Source organism: Perca flavescens, chromosome 2 (genome assembly GCF_004354835.1).
Source record: "Perca flavescens isolate YP-PL-M2 chromosome 2, PFLA_1.0, whole genome shotgun sequence".
In the NCBI taxonomy this organism is placed as follows: Eukaryota; Metazoa; Chordata; class Actinopteri; order Perciformes; family Percidae; genus Perca; species Perca flavescens.
In genome coordinates this window covers 15,916,765-15,935,747 of record NC_041332.1, presented here as the reverse complement: position 1 = coordinate 15,935,747, position 18,983 = coordinate 15,916,765, and the positions used below count along the sequence as shown (strand labels likewise).

General features: G+C 38.4%; 2 protein-coding genes across 2 annotated transcripts; both read right to left on the bottom strand.

The window, feature by feature from the left end:
- Positions 1-4,347: 4,347 nt before the first annotated feature.
- On the bottom strand, positions 4,348-8,803 carry LOC114571913 (uncharacterized). The gene is made up of 5 exons (XM_028603205.1): positions 6,707-8,803; positions 6,504-6,578; positions 6,180-6,248; positions 6,005-6,100; positions 4,348-4,899 (listed from the first exon to the last, which is right to left on the bottom strand). The coding sequence occupies exons 1-5, from the start codon at positions 8,727-8,729 to the stop codon at positions 4,679-4,681; spliced, it is 2,484 nt and encodes an 827-aa protein (XP_028459006.1). The 5' UTR covers positions 8,730-8,803; the 3' UTR covers positions 4,348-4,678.
- An 8-nt stretch (positions 8,804-8,811) lies between these two features.
- LOC114562383 (high mobility group nucleosome-binding domain-containing protein 5-like) lies at positions 8,812-16,051 on the bottom strand. The gene is made up of 6 exons (XM_028588767.1): positions 15,815-16,051; positions 15,001-15,055; positions 12,880-12,917; positions 9,701-9,808; positions 9,006-9,392; positions 8,812-8,880 (listed from the first exon to the last, which is right to left on the bottom strand). Exons 1-6 carry the CDS (start codon positions 15,911-15,913, stop codon positions 8,812-8,814), a joined length of 756 nt encoding a protein of 251 aa, XP_028444568.1. The 5' UTR covers positions 15,914-16,051.
- Between the last annotated feature and the right edge of the window lie 2,932 nt (positions 16,052-18,983).

The following is an 18,983-nucleotide window of genomic DNA, read 5'->3' as shown; positions in this document are numbered from 1 at the left end:
AAAGTACATAAGTATGAGCATCATGCAGAATGGCCCACTTCGGAACACATTAAAAATTGGATTATGATTACCGATGCACTTTAATGTTGCAGCTGGTAAAGGTGGACCTATTTAGTATACTGCAGGATATTTTAACCTTTGATAATGCATCATAATGTATGCTGTATAATTTGTATTATTGATCTGAATCTCTGAAGCAACTAGTAACTAATTATATCAAAGTAATGTAGTAGCCTCTGAAATGGGGAGAGTGGAGGTATAACGTAGCATAAAATGAAAATTCTTAAATTAAGTAAAAGTACCTCACAATTGTACTCAAGTAAACAGTTACTTTCCACCAGTGGGACAGGCAATGCTACATATGGATTTTGATGCCAAATATGAATATTCATTTCTTTTTTTTTAACATGGCACAGTTTTATTTTTTTAACTTCGCCTGCAGCTATTATAACCGTTCACAGCGTCCTACCAAACCGTGTGCAGACGTGAGAAGCACAAAGAGACCTTCGTCCAACAGATGGGTGGACGAAGGAGTTAGTCCCTTCAACTAAGAAGAGATAAAATGGTTAAGACCAGACAGCCCCCCCCCTCCTCTTTGTGCTGCAGTTGCCTAGCAACATGAGGCTAGAGTGAAAATGGTGGAGTGAGGCTGCTGCATTTTATGAATGAAATTGGAAAGGAAACCAGAGAGGAGGGGAAAGAGCAGGCCACACACACACACACACACACACACACACACACACACACACACACACACACACACACACACACACACACACACACACACACACACACACACACACACACACACACACACACACACACACACACATACCCGTTTTTATTACTCGGTGAGGACTCATGACATAGCGAATGACCATGGGGACCCTTTCTAAACTACTATTTCTAAATGAGCTAGAGACTTGGTTTCAACTCCAAAAAATCTTTTTTGATTCTGGGATCCTGAAAATCACTTAAAATGTTAGGATTTCACAAATAAAGGTCAAACCTGACTTTCACCAACCCTATGGGGACACATGGCAAATTCTTTTAATATTTATAATATTTATACCCCCATTCCATTGAAATACTCCTCCTTCTATTATATAATTTTTTTTTTTTTTTTTAAAAGACCTCATATTTACTTTTATCACTCGTTGTTGTATATTACAGGTGAAATAATTAAAGTAGCCACCAGGTGGCGCTTCCATGGTTTTTGTTTTTTATGTTTTGATGCTCCTCTTGCCTGTCTTAAGTTTGTTTTGGCCATTTAATGTCACAAATGTTTTCTGATTCTGCAAGGGTGGACAAGCTGGTTTAAAGAGAGTAGCTCTGCTCCGCAAACAGACCTGCTATGCCCTATCCTCCACTCAAACTCCAGACTACTGACATCACAATAAAACCGCTGATCATATTTAGACCCTATATACCCTCATTGATAAACATATAAAAGAATATACATGCTTTTTTAATTTACTTTTAGAAAGCTTTTGTGTATATTTGACACAAGACTGTCCTACAAAGCTATTGAAAATAATGTAAAGGGGGTGGAGGGTAAAGCAGATGCTATTAAATCAGTATATACTAAATATGTGCAGCATAAAAATGTATTTATAAAAAAACAACAAGAATTCTTTAACCAAGGGCAGGGTGTTCGACCAGGCTTTCATCTCAGGCTTCTTTAATATTAACATAAATGAATTGGCTGATGTAATATAAAAGTACCTTATCCTTGGTCTAAGTCTACAATCAGGAAGCTAAATTTCTGCTCCTGCTGTACCCCACAGCAGAGCCTGGACGTCATGACAACAGTACCATCAGACCTGAGCCATGACAGTAATCCCCCCAAAAAACAAAATAATGATTTATTGATTATTATTTAATCAATAAGATAACACCTTATTGAAACCCTGCATGCAGAGTTCTGTAAGCTTCTCCTACATGTCGAGAGGAAAACCACATATAATGCAAAGAGGCAGAATTAGGCAAGTTTATCAAAATTGAAAACCAAAAATGAACAAAAATGGACACCCCCTTACCCTGCTGAGTTCACAAACCTGTTCCACCAAAGCATCAGGAACATAACCAACAACTCAACTAGATTACACCACAGCTTAAAAAACACTACATCTATTGGAAAAAAGCATAGAGCAAATGCAATGCTATCCATTCTAAATCAACAGGACACCATAGCAGATTATTTGAGCATGGTTACGGATCGGCACAGTACAGACTGAGTGCGCACAGCCTTGCCATTGAAAACAGGTGACAAAGGAAAACCTGGCTCCCTGTAGACCAAAAGGCTCCACTGATTGCACCCTTAGTGAGCCTAAAACACAGCCAAACTTCCTCACTTAACATGTCAAATATATAAACATTTGGAAAATATATTTCCAAAGAATATATATAAGAACCAAAAGGTTTTCTATAGCTCTCAGATTAAATTAAATTACCAGTCCTACTAGGAGAAGACACTAAGAGCTGTGAGGAGGCAGCAGTCTGTGTTGCTTCCATAAACGGAGGGACAGTGAGTGACAGCAGTCGCCTGCACCTTGTACATGTTCTGTTAATTTGGCTTGGTTTCCTTTTGGTATTGTTCCAACCAGCTTTTGACTTGTAGTACTTTCTATATTCTAGTTTATTTTATTGAATTGTCATTACTGTAATGTTAACTTTTCAACATTTCAACACGGTTTGGCAATATGTCAGGTCAATAAAGTCATTTGAATTGAATAAACCTTATGAGTCTGATTTTTAAAAAGTCAAGATTCTTAACACAGATTCACCTAGTTAATTTATTCATAGCATAGTTTGTGACAAATGTTATTTTATGTGTGTAAGTGGTCCGTTTCTGCATCTAATAGGATTTCATTCAAGAAATGCTACAGAAGCAATGCTGTTTACATTGCAGATGAACTTTATTGTCACAACTCATCCATACACAAATTAACTTATCCTGGCTCTTTGCTATGATCATTCCTTCTCCTTCACCTCTTTCTCTCACTTCCCACAAACCTGTCTGTCTCTGCCGACCTGAATTTCTCTCTACAAACATATCTGTCTCTGTATGTGTCTCTTTCTACCTCCTGTTTCTTATTTAAAACAAATGTTCAGTAACACTTTCTACATACCCATATCTCTCTATCCCTACATACCAGTCTCTCTCTGTCTATCTAGTCTCTCTCTCTCTATAATGTATATATATATATATATATATATATATATATATATATATATATATATATATATATATATATATATATATATATATATATATATATATATATATATATATATATATATATACATACATATATATATATATATATATATATATATATATATATATATATATATACATATATATATATATATATATATATATATATATATATATATATATATATATATATATATATATACATATATATATATATATATATATATACATATATATATATATACATATATATACATATATATATATATATATATACATATATATATATATATATATATATATATATATATATATATATATATATATATATATATATATATATATATATATATATATATATATATATATATATATATATATATATATAGTCTCCCTCTCTCTCTCTATCTAGTCTCTCTCTCATCTACATACCAGTCTCTCTCTCCATCTAGTCTCTCTATCTAGTCTCTCTCTCCACATGCTTGTCTCTCTCTATCACTACAAACCTCTCTCTCCTATACATACCTGTCTCTCTCTCCATGTAGTCTCTCTCCTCTACATACCTGTCTCTCTTTACATGCCTGTTTCTCTCTACATGCCTGTCTGTCTCTATCCCTACATACCAGTCTCTCTCTACACACCCGTCTCTCTCATTTCCTACATACCTGTCTCTCTCTACATACCTGTCTCTCTATCCCTACATACCTGTTTTCTTTCTCTCTACATACCTGCCTCTCTCTCTTCCTACATACCTGCCTCTCTCTCTCCCTACATACCTGCCTCTCTCTATCCCTACATACCTGCCTCTCCCCCTACATACCTGTCTCTCCCCCCATACCTGTCTCTCTCCCCCTGTCTCTCTCCCCCCTGTGTCTCTCTCTCTCCCTACATACCTGCCTCTCTCTCTACATACCGGTCTCATTTCCTACATACCTGTCTCTCTCTCCAACATATCTAGTATCTTCAAGACAGGTGTCTTTCTCTCTCCCTGCATACATGTCTCTCTCTACAAACCTGTCTCTCTCTCTACAAACCTGTCACTCTCCCTGCATACATGTCTCTCTCTCTACTAACTTTTCTCTCTCCCTGAATACATGTCTCTCTCTACAAACCTGTCACTCTCTATTAACCTGTCACTCTCCCTGCATACATGTCTCTCTCTACAACCTGTGTCCCTCTCTACCTCCATTTCTCCAACCACCCATGACCCACTACCACAATGTTCTTTAGGATAAAAAATAAAATGACATCACTCAATGAAATAACAGAGGATGTAGACACCTTAAATTTGAAAGCAAAATAGCTGTTGACATGGCTGTGACAATCAATCTTAATAAAATGTCTTTACATGCTCAAATATGAACTAAATTAAAGCTAGAGCTGTACCTACTTGTGGGATTGTAGAAAAACTAGATAGCAAAAAAGAATTATGTTCAGTGATTACAATTTATATTTCCATTAGTTTTTTTCCAGACGCTTTAAAGTGTCAATGCGGTTCTTCACATAGAACTTAACTGCCTGCCAGCTCCTTCCCATAAGCGCCTCTGAAGATGCCTTGATACATGCTTCACACTGGGCTTTACCAGGAACCCTGCCAGAGTTGATGTTGTCCATGAGATTGCTCTCCACAGCCTGGACCTCCTCTGTGCTCCACTTCCTTCTCGCCATTTTTGATGAACCTTAGACAAAGAAGTAAGGCCAATCAATGTAAAATCGCTTGCAGTTTTATTAAGAATAAATTATGGGTGTCTGGACAGTAGTTACTAGGTGGTTGCTAGATGTTACCTCATAACCACCTAGGGCTGCACAATAGAGACACATCACATTGCATCATTCTCTGAAAGCCACTCCCACCAGAGGGGAGAACATCTCTCCGCTCTCCTGACTTGTATTGGGTGAAGGTGCCTCATTGTCAATTTTGTCTGCTGGCAAACAGAACCATTCATAAAAGCTGCTGTGTGGTGATATTTACTAATGACAATGTAAAGAACCCAGAACCTAAGATTTTATAAGCTGTGGAACAAAAACTGAGCTGTTAGGAACACAAAAGTGGATATAGACGTGAGGAATCAGCAGAGAGAACGGTAAGACTATGGGATTCTGACACTAAGCTAAAGACATGCCCAATGTTACGTTTGCAGCAAGCATTTAATTAAGTCAAATATCCAGATGTCAGTTTTAGGCTAACTACAGCCTGTAAGGTAAGCTAACACAGGACAACGTTGGACATAACTTTAGTTTAGTGTCAGGATTCCAGTCTTCCCATTCTCTCTGCTGATTACTCATGTCCGTATCCACTTTTGTCTTCATAAAAGCTGAAGATTTTCGGGTTTGGCAGCTTGTTAAAACTTCTTCACATTGTTGGTAGTGAATATCATCACACAGCAGCTTTTAGAAATGTTTCTGTTTTTTGCTAGCACAGAGAATAAAGAGAAAACCTTGACACGATACAAGTCAACGGAGAGCTCTGTCTTTATATGGAGAAAAAAAAAAATAAGTGGGAATTTAGACGTCACAATATACATTTTCACTTAAAAAAAAAAAACAAATTCATGAAGATGTAATATTATGTTGGGGTCTTTTTTCTTACATCTGAAGAACACGATTTGTAGCTGAAGGCATCTCTGCTTCTGCAATCTAGTGATTTAAATTATATTTTGATTAATTTTCAGCCCCATAAGCCCCTAACATCTACTTAGCAAAAACAAAGCAATGCTCTACCAACCACCAGGTGTGCCACCAAGGACCGGATTTGAGTATTCCTTTGTCATCACAAAAACTAACCTTTGGTGATCTGGGATTCACCTGGAGATTTGTCTTCACCCACTGGCTTCTTGTTATCTGGTCTTTTTTTTGTTGCAGTCTTACTCACGGGACACACTGGAACAATATAAATGCGGTTTAAATCAGGGCATCTCACCTTTTGTTTAGTGAAATTGTCAAATGAAACTTCCAATACCTGTAGTGTCCTGTGAATCACTGTCAGATTCAACTTCAGTCGTGCACTTCCTTTTTCGCCTTGATCCGGCTGCAAGTAAGTACCGTTTACTGACAAAATCAGCCTTATATCCCATAGGCCTACTTAAATAACAAGACATTTTTACATGACCAGATCCCTTTTAGTTAAGCTCAAATGCAAATTCACAATTACCTTTATGCCTTTGTAAATCACTGTCCAACACCTTTGACCCTTTACACGATACGTTTTGTTTCCCCAGAAATTAAGAATGTACAAAAACAACCTACAAAAAACATTCTACAATGAGGATATGTGTCCGAATACCTGTTAAAAGCAACTGGTCCGGGGTCATTTCACACTCCTCGTTCTCAGATAGATTGCTGTCCCCAGCCATTTCCTCTGAAAAAACAGAGACAAACTGAACTTGTTCACATTAAGACATCAAAATTGTTAACTCATGCACATCAAAACAACACGTGCTAAATTATGAATGCTAGGACATTTAATTAAAATCATAAATATTGTACCATTTGGGTCAATGCTGATCTCATCAAGGTTCCTTCCTTTGAACTCTGACATTTGTCCTCGCTCAAGGGCCACAAGGACTTTGCTGATCTTTGCGAGCTGTAATGTACCCTCGGGGAGCCTGTAGAACTGTCTGTGTACTCTAATGTCGTGGCCAAGAAAGTCGGCAAGGTCATCCATTTCATTATCCCGCAAGTTTAGGACTTTTGACATGGTGGCCACATGTTTCCTCAATTTAGTGGATGACAGGGCCTCTGGATGCTTGGCCCCACACTTGCGTGCAAGTTGTCGGATGGCATCTGATCCTCTAAGATGTGTTCGTGCTTCAGGCCTTGCAAACAGGAAGTGGTTTTCATTGGGAACTCCACATTGTATGCGATTCTCAACTAGAGCCTCCATGGATGAGAGCATATTTGGCGTGAGGATGATAGGGACCTTTCTTTGACGTTTTCCCTGGATCTCTATGCGCTTAAAGTACCTGCAGAGCTTCTTCTCTAGGTCAGTTAATCCAATTTCAACATCTGGATGAACTGAAGCGGTGTCTCTCACAGTGAAAGCTTTGAGAGGCATTTTTGCTACCTCGCCCTCTCGCCTGCGATTAAACAGTATAATCTCACCGAGTGTGAGGTTGGCCAAATCCGACCAGCTTTTCTTATTTGGTGCTTCGAGCAGTTTTGTTTGGTACTCAATCCGCTGTTCATCAATGTACTTGTGCATTCTTTTAACATCCTCAGTGAAGGGAAGGAGCGTAGGTGCGTTCCACTTTGCTTCTTTTAGATTCCTGAGTGCATGTGTTGACACACACTCAGTCCATCGGGCTTCATAAAGCCGTTTGAATGTACGCACATTGTGCAGGGCACTCTCATCTTGTGACATCATGGCTTCACATTCGACTATATTTGCCATTTTTTTGAGGTTGTGGCCTAGCTTTAAAGCCAGTGATGGAGTTTTGTACAGACCTTTCTCCTCATCAAATTCAGCCACTTTCTTCACAGCTTCCACAACATGAGCAAAGTTACCTGGAACAAAGAAATCGTTAGTTGTCTTAAGTTTGCCAATACACTTTGCTTTATGTATTAGTCTTCCGGTCTCTCTCATCTTTTGCCTGATGTATTCGTGTTTCGTTACGTCATGTCCAAGCTTATTGTAAAGCTTCTCTCCAAGTCTTATTATGCAGTTTTCACTTCGAATTGTGTCTGTTATTTCATCCTGATGCATGTCATTTACAAGTTTCCAAAGATTTTTGTTGACATCATCTGGGACTGGCTGCATAAAAGCACAAAGTGATTGTACTCTAGTTTTTCCTGGTGCTAAGGAACCAACTTTCTTGGCCAGATGACATCTTTGCATGTGCCTCCACAAGCCTTTCCTTTTGAGTAATGCCTCACAATTAATGCAGTGCATATATTCATTTGGGGTGACAGGCTCACTGTTCTGCTGACTTGGGATCATCACTCCTCTTCCATCTTTAAGCACCTTATTGTTATGTATACGGTTACCTCTATTTCTTAGGAGATCAAGTTGAATTCTCCGTTCTTTAGATCCTTTCGGAAAACGTACTGCTCTTTTCACCTCTGGTATATTACTATGTCTTGCCTCCAAGTGGCGAGCCATTTTACTGAATGGCAAAAAGCAAAAGCAGCAGTATTGTTTTTTACTGTATATTCTGCCCCCATCCTCTCTCTTTTTTAATGTCATGACTGAAACCTCATCACAGTCACTAGAAGATTCAGAGTCTTCATTGTCTGATGAGGAACTTGAGTTTGACAGTTTTTCTCCTTTCTCTCTTCCCTTCTGCTCATTTCTTACTTTGGCTTTTCCTTTCAGCACCCCTCTCCCTTGCTTGCTTTCTCTCAGTACCTCACTTTTCTTTTTTCCTCTCTCTGCCTTTCTTCTCTTCCTCTCAATATTACTCTCATTGTTGCTCTTCTCTTTCTCTCTTTGCCTCTTTTTTATCTTGGTGCACTTGTCCTCTGAAAGGGAATCTTCTGACTCAGAAACTGAAGGTGGAACATACTCTCTCATGTGACTGACACCTTGTCTCCTTTCTCTTTTCCTCCCTCTGCATCTCTTCTGCTCGCTTTTCTTCTCTTTGCCTTTTTTCTCCTCAGTCTTCCTCGTTCTGCCCCTCTTCTCTTCGCTCTTCGTCCCTTTGCCTCTCTTCCTCTCTCTTCCTCTGTTCTCTCTGCTCTTTGTCCCTCTGCCTCTCTTCTCCTCTCTCTTCCTCTCTCCTCTCTGCCTCTCTTCTCTCTCTTCTTCTCTCTTCCTCTCTTCTCCTCTCTCTTCCTCTCTTCTCTCTGCCCTTCTTCTCTCCGCTCTTCCTCCCTCTGCCTCTCTTCTCCTCGCTCTTCCTCTCACTGCCTCTCTATTATCACAGTGCACTTGAACTTCTTTCTCTGAAAGGGAATCCTCTGACTCAGAAACTGAAGGTGAAACGTACTCCCTCTCATGTAAACTTGACATCTTTCCTCCTTTCTTTCTTCCTGCTACCCTTTCTTTCTCTACCTCTCTTCTCTTTTCTCTGCCTCTTTTTGCCTTTCCACCGGCCCGGTGCCCTTGAACTTCTTTCTCTAAAAGGGAATCTTCTGAGTCAGAAACTGAGTAGGGAACGTACTCGTCCTCACTGTCCTCACTGTCTTCAAGGCTGATTGATTCATCTGTAGAATATCCAAGAGTTTTTCTGGTAAGCTAAAAAAGAAGCCGAAATTTAATTAATCCTGCAAGGGGAAATAACATTTTTCACACCATAATCTCATATTTAAAAAGAGGTTGGTGTAGGCTGGCATGTGAGATACATGTTGACACTATGTAAATTTTTTCTATCAAATAAAAGGTTAAATTCACCTGATGTATCAGTATTTTTAAAATATAGTCATGCCTTACTGTGCTGTGGAACCAGTGACAGTTACCAGACTTAACAGGTTAAAACCAAGACAATTTCCTCCACTACTGTTATTGTCAGACCAAGTTGTGCATTGGATTCTATGTGAACTTACAAATACACTTTCTGCTCTCTTGAGTTCAGGAACACTTATGTCCTCCTTTTCAGGGACGGAACTTAGTTCAAGGATCACTGTAGAGTTAGAAGAGCTCTGGTCCATTTCCTGGGGATCAAATAAAAAACAAACAATTATTGTTGTTAGTTAAAATAAATGTATGCCATTTACTTATTGATATTTTTTCTGTTAAAACTAATTTATTTTAGAATTCCTCTCCCACTACATTCCATATTAGTATTACTATACACCACATCTAACGTACCTAGTATAACCTGCTAAACTGACTGACTCTACTCTACCTTTGGATGACCACCGTTGAAAACCTGTAATCTTTGACACTGATGATGATGGATAAAGCCTAACAAGCATTTTTTTTAGAGATTAACCTAATGATGAAAATGTGACATATTATGGTGGGATTCATGTAGGCTTATTATTACTTGAGATTATGTACAACACTGTGATTTTATAAAACAAAATCTATAATACAATGACTTACACAAAGCAAAACCTTACTTGGAAAAAATATGAAACCTACAACTCAGGCTAAATACTGGATCATCCTGCAATGGCTCACTTAAGCCAGTTATGATTAGGGTTGGGTACCGTTTGGATTTTTACGATTCCGATGCCGAACCGGTACTTTTAAAACGATTCCTAAACGATTCTTAAACCGATTCTTGAAAAACTGAAAAATGACATAAAAGAAAGGCTTTTCATGGAGTTTTTTTTTTTAATTTGGAGAGGCTGTCCTGCCCCCCCCACCACCAGGCTACAGGGTCCTGTCCTGAACGATAGACTAGCAGAGTAAGTGTAATGTTTACTAGCGATCATGTGCAATCAGTGAATGGTTAATATGCTTTTACGTCTGTTTTGGTGAGCCCAGAGGGAAAATATGCCATTTTAAAAGTAGCCTACATTTACGGTAGCTAGCTAACGGTAGACTACAGACAAAGTGTGATATTTTTACGTCCGTTTCAGAGCGTGTACAAAAAGCCGTCTATCAGCAGAGATTGTAGAGTGCATGTCCGAGAATAACGCAGACACGCGCTTCACACCGCGAGCGGGCATGCGCGCCACTCGGCAGAAAAGGGAGAAAGGAAAAAAAAGAGTCTGCCGCTGTCCGGAGCAACAGAGGGAAAATATTTCAGTCGGAACCGAAATGAGGAACCGAAATTCACATTCTAATCCGGTCCGAATACTACCGTTTGCGTATAACCGGTACCATAGTGGCAGACGTGTATATTCCAGGTGCCAGAAAGTAAAAATCCTGCCATGTTTTTGGATCTGCCTTTACATCTAGAACAGGTGTTTTCACTAACGAACTCATCTACCTGGTAGAGGAGCTGGTTTAGTGATGGTTGGGACAGCTGCTGGACAGGATTTCTACTTTCTGGCACCTGGACTATACACCTCTGCATAGTGGAACCGGGTTTCGGTACCCAACCCTAGTTATGATGCCATGTTGTTCAATAAAAACATGATGCAGAGAGAGGAAGAGATTGCTAGGTGTGTTTGCTTAAAAAGTAGGAAGTTTACATTGGCATGACAGAAAGGTAAGCTATGTTTGATTTGTGTTGCAGGCTAGTTGACTTACGGCGTGAGTTTAAGCAGCAGCCATAATGAACCGATAACATGTATGAGGGCCTATGGCAAGAATGCTTTAACTGAATGATTACTGTTGCTGAGCATAATAAAACATAATGCTAATGTTACTAGCCACAGCTCTTCTTATGGTGCTGCTGAACTTTTCTCATAAACTTGTAGCTGATGACCGCATTATTATTGAGGATGCAGTTATAGGCAGTCATTACAGGTAGCTGTTGGACTGTTTTCATTTTCCACTTCAAAAATACCTACACAGGGAAAACATTGTACACTTATAGCTTATATTTCTGCATTGCCACAGTAATTTATGACTATGAAGGTAAATATGGTGCAAAATGTGAGAGCTTGTAGAACAAAAATCTGATCTTGTAAGAGAAAAATGTTCACCTATTGAAAAGAATTCACACACCTGTGATCTGAATGTGAAATCACAGAAAACAAATTCAAATGTGTAGATTGATTTTTACATAGATACAATGATAGCTGCAAACTTTTAATGCAACATTTACCCATCATTTGTTTTACTTAGGTTCATTTTCCATCACATCACAACTCAGTGATTACAACCTCTCAAATCTGTCACTGCAACTTTGTATAGTGCTCTCTCGCATCACCAAGTGGTGAAACTGTGCGCCTCTACTTTTGCAACACTTCTTGCGATACATTTGGTGCAATACTAATTTGTACCTGTGGACTACGGCTGTGGAGCTCTGAGCCAACAGAACAGGGAAAGCAGGGTTTCTATGGCCAGATGAGGGACAACTCTGTCTTGCTCATTTAGTGTAGCATGGAGCTTTGTGATGTGAGAGAGCATGTATGTAAAGTTGCAGTGATTGATTAAGATGTTGTTAGCAATGTTGTGGTTGTGCTGGAAAATGCACTCATGTAATAAAAAACAAGAAAAAAAAATCAGTAAAGTTACATTACAAATTTGCTACTGCCATTGTATCTATGGTAAAATAAATCTACACATTTGTGAATTAGTATTATTTTTTCTGTAACATCACATTTAGATCACGGTTGTGTGAATTTTTTCTATGAGTGAAAATCTCAATTTACAAGTTCAGATTTTTTCTACAAACTCATGTTTTTTTTCCTGTGACCTCATGGTCTACAAGTGCTCACATGAAGTCTACAAGCTTGCGCATTATGCATCATATTTACCTTTATATATGACAGCTGATGGAGATTTTTGTGCGATAATTGCAGGAGGTGGGAGAAAAGTTCATGTGTGAGTCTCCAGTACAATGCATGAAAGGTGGTCACCCTATTCAACCTATCAATAATAGTGTTACTCACATTGACTTAAATGGCTCCTGTACTATTAAAATCAATAGCATTATCACTGACCACATTCAACAGCGTGTGTAGATGGAGAGTCCTCTCATGCTCTTTATTTGCTCGCTCAATACTAGATTTCCTGTATCTCTCCTCACACAAAGCATGATGTCTTCTGAGTTTCTCAAGGCGACACATGTGACAGTTTTTTTCCTGTAAAATAACTGTCCTTAAGATCCATCTCTTGCTGTCCATCTAACATAATATCCCATGTGTAGCCTCTATCTTACCTCATTCTGGTGTCCAGATGGATTCATCCCTCGATCAGCTGTAAGGCAAGACAGATTTATTTGTATAGCGCATTCCATACATGGCAGCAATACAATGTGCTTCACGCAAAAACAATAATTAAAATACAATTTTAGCAATAATAGAAAAAGTAAAATGTATATATAACAACAACAAAGAGTCAATTTAAAAATAAATAGATAACTAAATGAATAGATAGAAAGACTTATAAAAAACAATGTGCATTAACTGCTGAACGCATCTGAGAAAAACTTGTTCTTTAGCTTTGTTTTAAAAATGGTAGTTGGGGCGTTTATGTTCTCTGGAAGCTGGTCCAAAGATGGACACCATAGTGGTTAAAAGCTGCTTCCCCCTGTTTTGTTCCGACAGCAGGTTTCAGTAGTAGTTGCTTATGTTGTAATCGAAGGGGTCTTGGTTGAGAATGTTGTTGGAAGATGTCATGCAGGTAGTTTGGTCCCATCCCCTTCAGTGACTTAAAAACTAACAGAAGTGCCTAAGAATCAATTCTGTATCTAATTGGGAGCCAGTGTAAGGACTTTAAGACTGGCGTAATATGATCTGTTCTTTTTGTTTTAGTAAGGATCCTGACTGCCCTATTCTGTACCATTTGGAGTGGTTTTAAAGTCTTTTTAGGGAGTCCAGCACATTGCAATAATCAATCCCACTAGAAATGAAAGTATGTATGATTTTTTCCAAGATCCTCCTTTGACATAAATCCTTTTATTTTATTGATATTTTTAAGATGAAGGTATGCTGATTTTATGACTGTTTTAAGTCATAAAAGTGAGTGCTAAAATTTAGATCATTGTCTATAAGGACACCAAGGTTGTTTTTTTTTTAACCACTTTCTTTGCTATTAAGCTCTTCCTTTCAAGCAAGGTAGAAAGTTTGCATCCCTCCTCCTTTCCAAAAACTACAACCTCAGTTTTATTTTTGTTAGGCTGGAGGAAGTTCTGTGACATCCTAGTATCTATTTCTTCAAGGCACTGTCAGAGAGTGTTAATGGGGTTATAGTCATTAGTAAAGATATGACAAAAATATGTTTACCACAGAACTTAAATAGATCAAATTAAAACGTTATAGAGCATCAGGGTAATCTCATTTGGTAAACTATAAGATGGCAGCCATAGAATGTTGAGGATGTTTCATACATTGCATTGTTTGATGTGTGACAGTGCATGACAGGGTTTCCCTGAGATTTCAAAGCGCTTAGGTGCAATGACGTCACACATTCATTTGCATATTGGTGACGACATTAAACTTTATTATATATCTATTTTTGCAAAAGCTTAGTTGTTGTCGGTTGCAGCTAGGGAAAGATCATTAGAAGCAAAACTTGGAGGAGGAGCTTGTCACTAAAATGAGAATAGCTTGTCCACCTTAAAGGTCAGCCCACGGTTGGTGAGTGAACCTTAGCTAAAGTTGTCGCTAGCTCTGTGCCGGGCTGGCTAACCGTTTCACTTTAAACCAGCAGGTAGCAAGCAGGACACGGGAACTTGGCTTGGGTCTTGAGGAGTTGTAGCAATTACCAACAGATATACTGTACACAGACTGCACTTCTACATTAACATCTAATATGTTAATGATTATTAACTTTATACTCACAGACAAACACAAGTCCCTCTCTTTTTCCACCACACACTCGCTAATGTGTGGCCTGTAGCTGTGTGCGTAACATGCATGGTGTTTGTGTGTGATTGTGACACTGTTTGTGTCCATCATACAGCACGTGTCCAGAAGACAACAAGCAGGAGCCCCTCCTGTTCATCGGCTTCTATACAGTCTATGTTCGCAGTCCAGATGCTGTCCAAATTGTTTTTATGTTTATACGCTTCAGCGCTGCCCCTAAGCTCTATAATGTCAGGGATAACCCTGCATAAGACTCAGAAAGTTGGATTAATCAACAAAAATGCAGGTGGAATAATCAAATCGAGCCTTTGCCATGCAACACATCAACTCTCATGCACCAAACCAACACTGATTTCCATGATATTTTCAAACATTCTATAGCAGACATTTTAATGTGTACCAGCAAAATGACCAAAAAGAGATCATTAAGTGCAAATTCATATCACAAGTTGTCCTAATTATGACTTACTGACCTGAAGAATTTAAAGGGCTGTCACAGTGACCATGAATGGTTGTCAAATCTTCTTCCTGCAAGTCATATCATATATCATATTAGTCACACATTTTAGCTGCATTTCTCCAGTTTATTAACAGTAGATTAGGCAGTACGTGTCACATGCACCATCAAAGAGGTAGTATAACACTGTATGTCCATATTTTCGATAAAAGGATGTTTTTTTATATGGGAAAAGTACAACATATTTTTCTCTCTGGAGAAAATAGTTCCCCAGCCACCTCTCCTTCTGTAGTCACCACTCCTTCTCACTCAACACCCCCCCCCCCCCCCCCACCCACAGCACTATCTGATTCTGACTATAAGACACATGTTGCAGCACACTTCATTTCAGCTCAGTATCAGTGCATTTAACATTATTGCAGCCATCTCTCTTGATTTATACTTTTGTTTAAACCCCCCCCCCCCCACACATACACACGTATGGTAAAAGTTGCAAAATGGCGACAGGTCACGGCATGTGCACGTTACTAAATGGCTGACCTTGTCCTGAGAACCACACCTGCTACTGTCCTAAACTAAGGTTTCCATTTGACACGACGACGGCACAATTTACTGTAAACTAAGATGGTGTTGGTTTATAAACTGTAATGTTAGCTGCCATTAAACTAGCTAGCATTAACTTATTTGGCTGACAAGATATAAGTTAGCCTTCTAACATTTTACTTTCAAATTAATCTATAAGAGTTGGTTTACATGTGATAACAGTACAAATCTATTTTAAACAGAATTGTAAACGGTTTAAATGGCAGTAAAATCAATTTTAGACTCACCATCTCTCCCTGATCCATGACTCCAGCCTGCTCTCGTCCATGCAGTGAAGATCTGACGCAGAGTTCACAGCTTACGTGAGGGGAGGGGCTGGACACCATGGGGACTCCGGCACACACACTTGCCACATGGCCGGAGTGGGGGATGGGCGTGGTCGGGATGGGGACTTGAACATGACATACGTGTGTAACAGTATTTTCTTTTAAACGGCGTCAGTAGCTCAATTTGAGACAACAATCGAAACCAAACGAACCCTGAAACCTTTCAGCATATAAACAGACGAATGCTTTTGGCTTAACTTGAAATAAAAATAATTATTTTTTTAATTTATTATTAGTTAGTTTTTTTCCTCAAAATTAAGCCAATGACAAGTGTACATACTAAATGGATACATTTTTCCTGATTAGCAAAAATTAATAATTATAATAAATATTCATAACATTCTTCAAAATATCTGTATATGCTTGTGCATGTCAGCGTGCTCTTATCTGTTCAGTTGATATTTGAGTTCACACCACGCCAAACTCACCTAATGTAAGGGGAGGGCCTGGACACGCAGGGGACCCTAAACACACACCTCATGTTCGCCACATGGTAAAGGCATGGCCAGAGTGGGGGATGGGCGTGGTCAGGATGGGGACTTGAACATGACAGATTGTGTGTAACAGTGTTTTCTTTTAAATGTGGTAACATTAGCTCAATTTAAGACTACAATATAAACCATACGCTACAAACCCTGAAAGTTTTTAGCATATAAGCAGACAAATATTTGGCATTATTTGAAATTAATTTCTTCATTATTAGTTTTTTTATACTAAATTAATACATTTTTCTCCCCATCAATACAAAATTAATTAATAATAATTATTATACATATTTTTATCTTACATGTACATAACATTCATCAAAATATATTTCATATATTGTAGTTCTGATTCTCAACTTTATAACGCAGCTCCCTCTCTTCAATCTCTCTCTAAATCGCTGCACCACAAACCCTGGTTGCAGCGCTCGTTGAGCCACCGTCTAAAACTGCCATTTCCACCAGCTGACAGTTTGTAAACAGAAATAAATGCATTATGGATCATTTTATTTCTATAGTTTGTAAGCTCACTCGACCAGCTGACTTCTGTTGAAACAGAAGATGTCTCTAACGTTTTAAAACCAGCCTCTGGAGACTTGACCAGCTGAGTCGCAGCAACACCATTAGCTGGTTTGTAGACTGCTGAAACTGCAATGTTCTAAAACAGTTGTGTCTCGTCGCCAAATCTTTGGTCTAAACTCTTCTATAATATATTAGAAACTTCCAATTTGATAAAGTCAGTGTTTATTAGACCACAAATGAGACAATTATTAGAACAACACAGAATCTCTCACTTGTTACTCAGAATTGTCATGAAAATATGAAATACCATAAATATGTCAAAATACACTGAAAGGGGCCTTTAAGATGTCCTGTTTGATTTAGAATTTGAGTGAAAAAAAATGTAATTGTGCTGAGAGCAAGCGAGCAATTCGGCAATTCTGAGAGGTGCATGATGCCAGGGGTAGAGCAGCGCCTAGTTGGGCGGCACTGCTCTCAATGGATTGGCCCGCGCAGAGCGATTTTGCCGGCTTTTATGTGTAGGCAGCTTTAAGCAGTCTGGACCATAGAAATTATATGGTTTTGAGTATTGTTATTAATACATGAGCTTAAAGTTTTCAGAATTGTATTCATAGTTCCCTTTAGGCCTTACAGCTTTTTTAAAGTTAATTACAAAAGTAACAATATATTCATCATTGTTAGCTTATACTATATTATCTATATGTAAATGAAATGTAGGGATAAGATGCAGATCTGAAGCAACATCAGAAGTATCCATGGTGAGAAAAAAAAGGGAGAATGGATGGCAAGCAATAAAGCTGAACTGCACCAAACCTTCAAATGAGCTTGAATATCAGGTATGATAGTCCAGCAATGAGGTGGCATAACTAAAATATCAAAACCATATTATAAAAAGGTTGCTCAAATCAAGCAAACTGATTTGTTCTGGTTCATAATAGTGATATAATAACAACCACATACAAAAGCTATAATTAGAATTCCTTTGAACAATAAGTATCACTCCAAGTTTGAGATACAACATTACACAAACTGATAGCTGGTGCAACGGACAAAAGCTGTTCATCTGCACACACACTGCAATGAAACAGAGTTGGTTGGCGAAGTATCTATATACTGTATATATTTAGAATATTTTCCCCGCTTTATTTTGCCATCAGACAGCCCTTTACTAAAAGGAATTGAAGTTGTTGTCTATGCTCTCTTGAAAGCCTTCTTCATTGATAAACACAGCAATTTTAATCTAGCAGAAAACAGGAGTTGCTCTTCTACCACTGCGGCCAGCAGTTAGTTGCTTGTCTAGTTCTGTCTCGATTGTTAAGTTAGTTTTTGTTATTGTTTGCCTTTTCATTAGCTTTACGTATAAGAAATAGTCTCTGCAAAAACTCTGTGCTAGGCTAACATTATCTGCCCTGCTATATGTTGTGCCTTTATCACAACATACTATGGCCTGTTGTAAGCTATTACTTAAGTATTAAAATATCTTAATCATCTCTTAAATAATTATAAATATAATGAACACATATTTAATGCATTAGTCTTTATTGAAAATGTATAGCATAAAATAACGTGAGGTTTTGTTTGGAAATAACCTCAAACTGAATTCATGCCAAACTGTCTGTTCCTCTGGGCCTCTCTGCTTCAGAGGTCACAACCAGGTCAGTTGAGACATTGGGTGGGGAGGGAGGACTGCAATCTGCACCTGCACTACTGCTGCATTCAAGGGAATATGGAAATTGCAATTTTACTGACCCTGACTGGTCATGTTTTTACTAAAATGGAGGACTGCAGATTTTTTTTTTTTGTTATTTTAAGACAATTTAGCTCTTGCTGAGTAATTCAATGCATCCTCTGACCTGGATGACTGAGAACACACTTTAAATTATGGATTTGACTTTTCTGTTTGTGAAATTTACCTCAACATGAAGACCCATAGTTCTGTAATATCCAGGCACACCTGAACACACAGTTAGAAACATGCTTGTTTGTTTAAACCTAAACAGCCCAAGTTATGAAGGATACAGATGCAGCAGCATGATTAATCCATGTGAAACACATTACATTTTTTA

What these genes read in the sequence shown, in the direction of transcription:
- LOC114571913 (XM_028603205.1), bottom strand. Translation starts at nt 8,729, where the DNA reads ATGAGAGAGTATGTTCCACCTTCAGTTTCTGAGTCAGAAGATTCCCTT. An exon ending in GGACCAGTTGCTTTTAACAG is followed by an intron (nt 6,249 to 6,503) that starts GTATTCGGACAC and finishes ACTTACTTGCAG; the next exon opens with CCGGATCAAGGCGAAAAAGG. An exon ending in TGATTCACAGGACACTACAG is followed by an intron (nt 6,101 to 6,179) that starts GTATTGGAAGTT and finishes ATATTGTTCCAG; the next exon opens with TGTGTCCCGTGAGTAAGACT.
- LOC114562383 (XM_028588767.1), bottom strand. Translation starts at nt 15,913, where the DNA reads ATGGTGTCCAGCCCCTCCCCTCACGTAAGCTGTGAACTCTGCGTCAGA. An exon ending in TCATGGATCAGGGAGAGATG is followed by an intron (nt 15,056 to 15,814) that starts GTGAGTCTAAAA and finishes TATGACTTGCAG; the next exon opens with GAAGAAGATTTGACAACCAT. An exon ending in AGAGAGCAGAAAGTGTATTT is followed by an intron (nt 9,393 to 9,700) that starts GTAAGTTCACAT and finishes CTTCTTTTTTAG; the next exon opens with CTTACCAGAAAAACTCTTGG.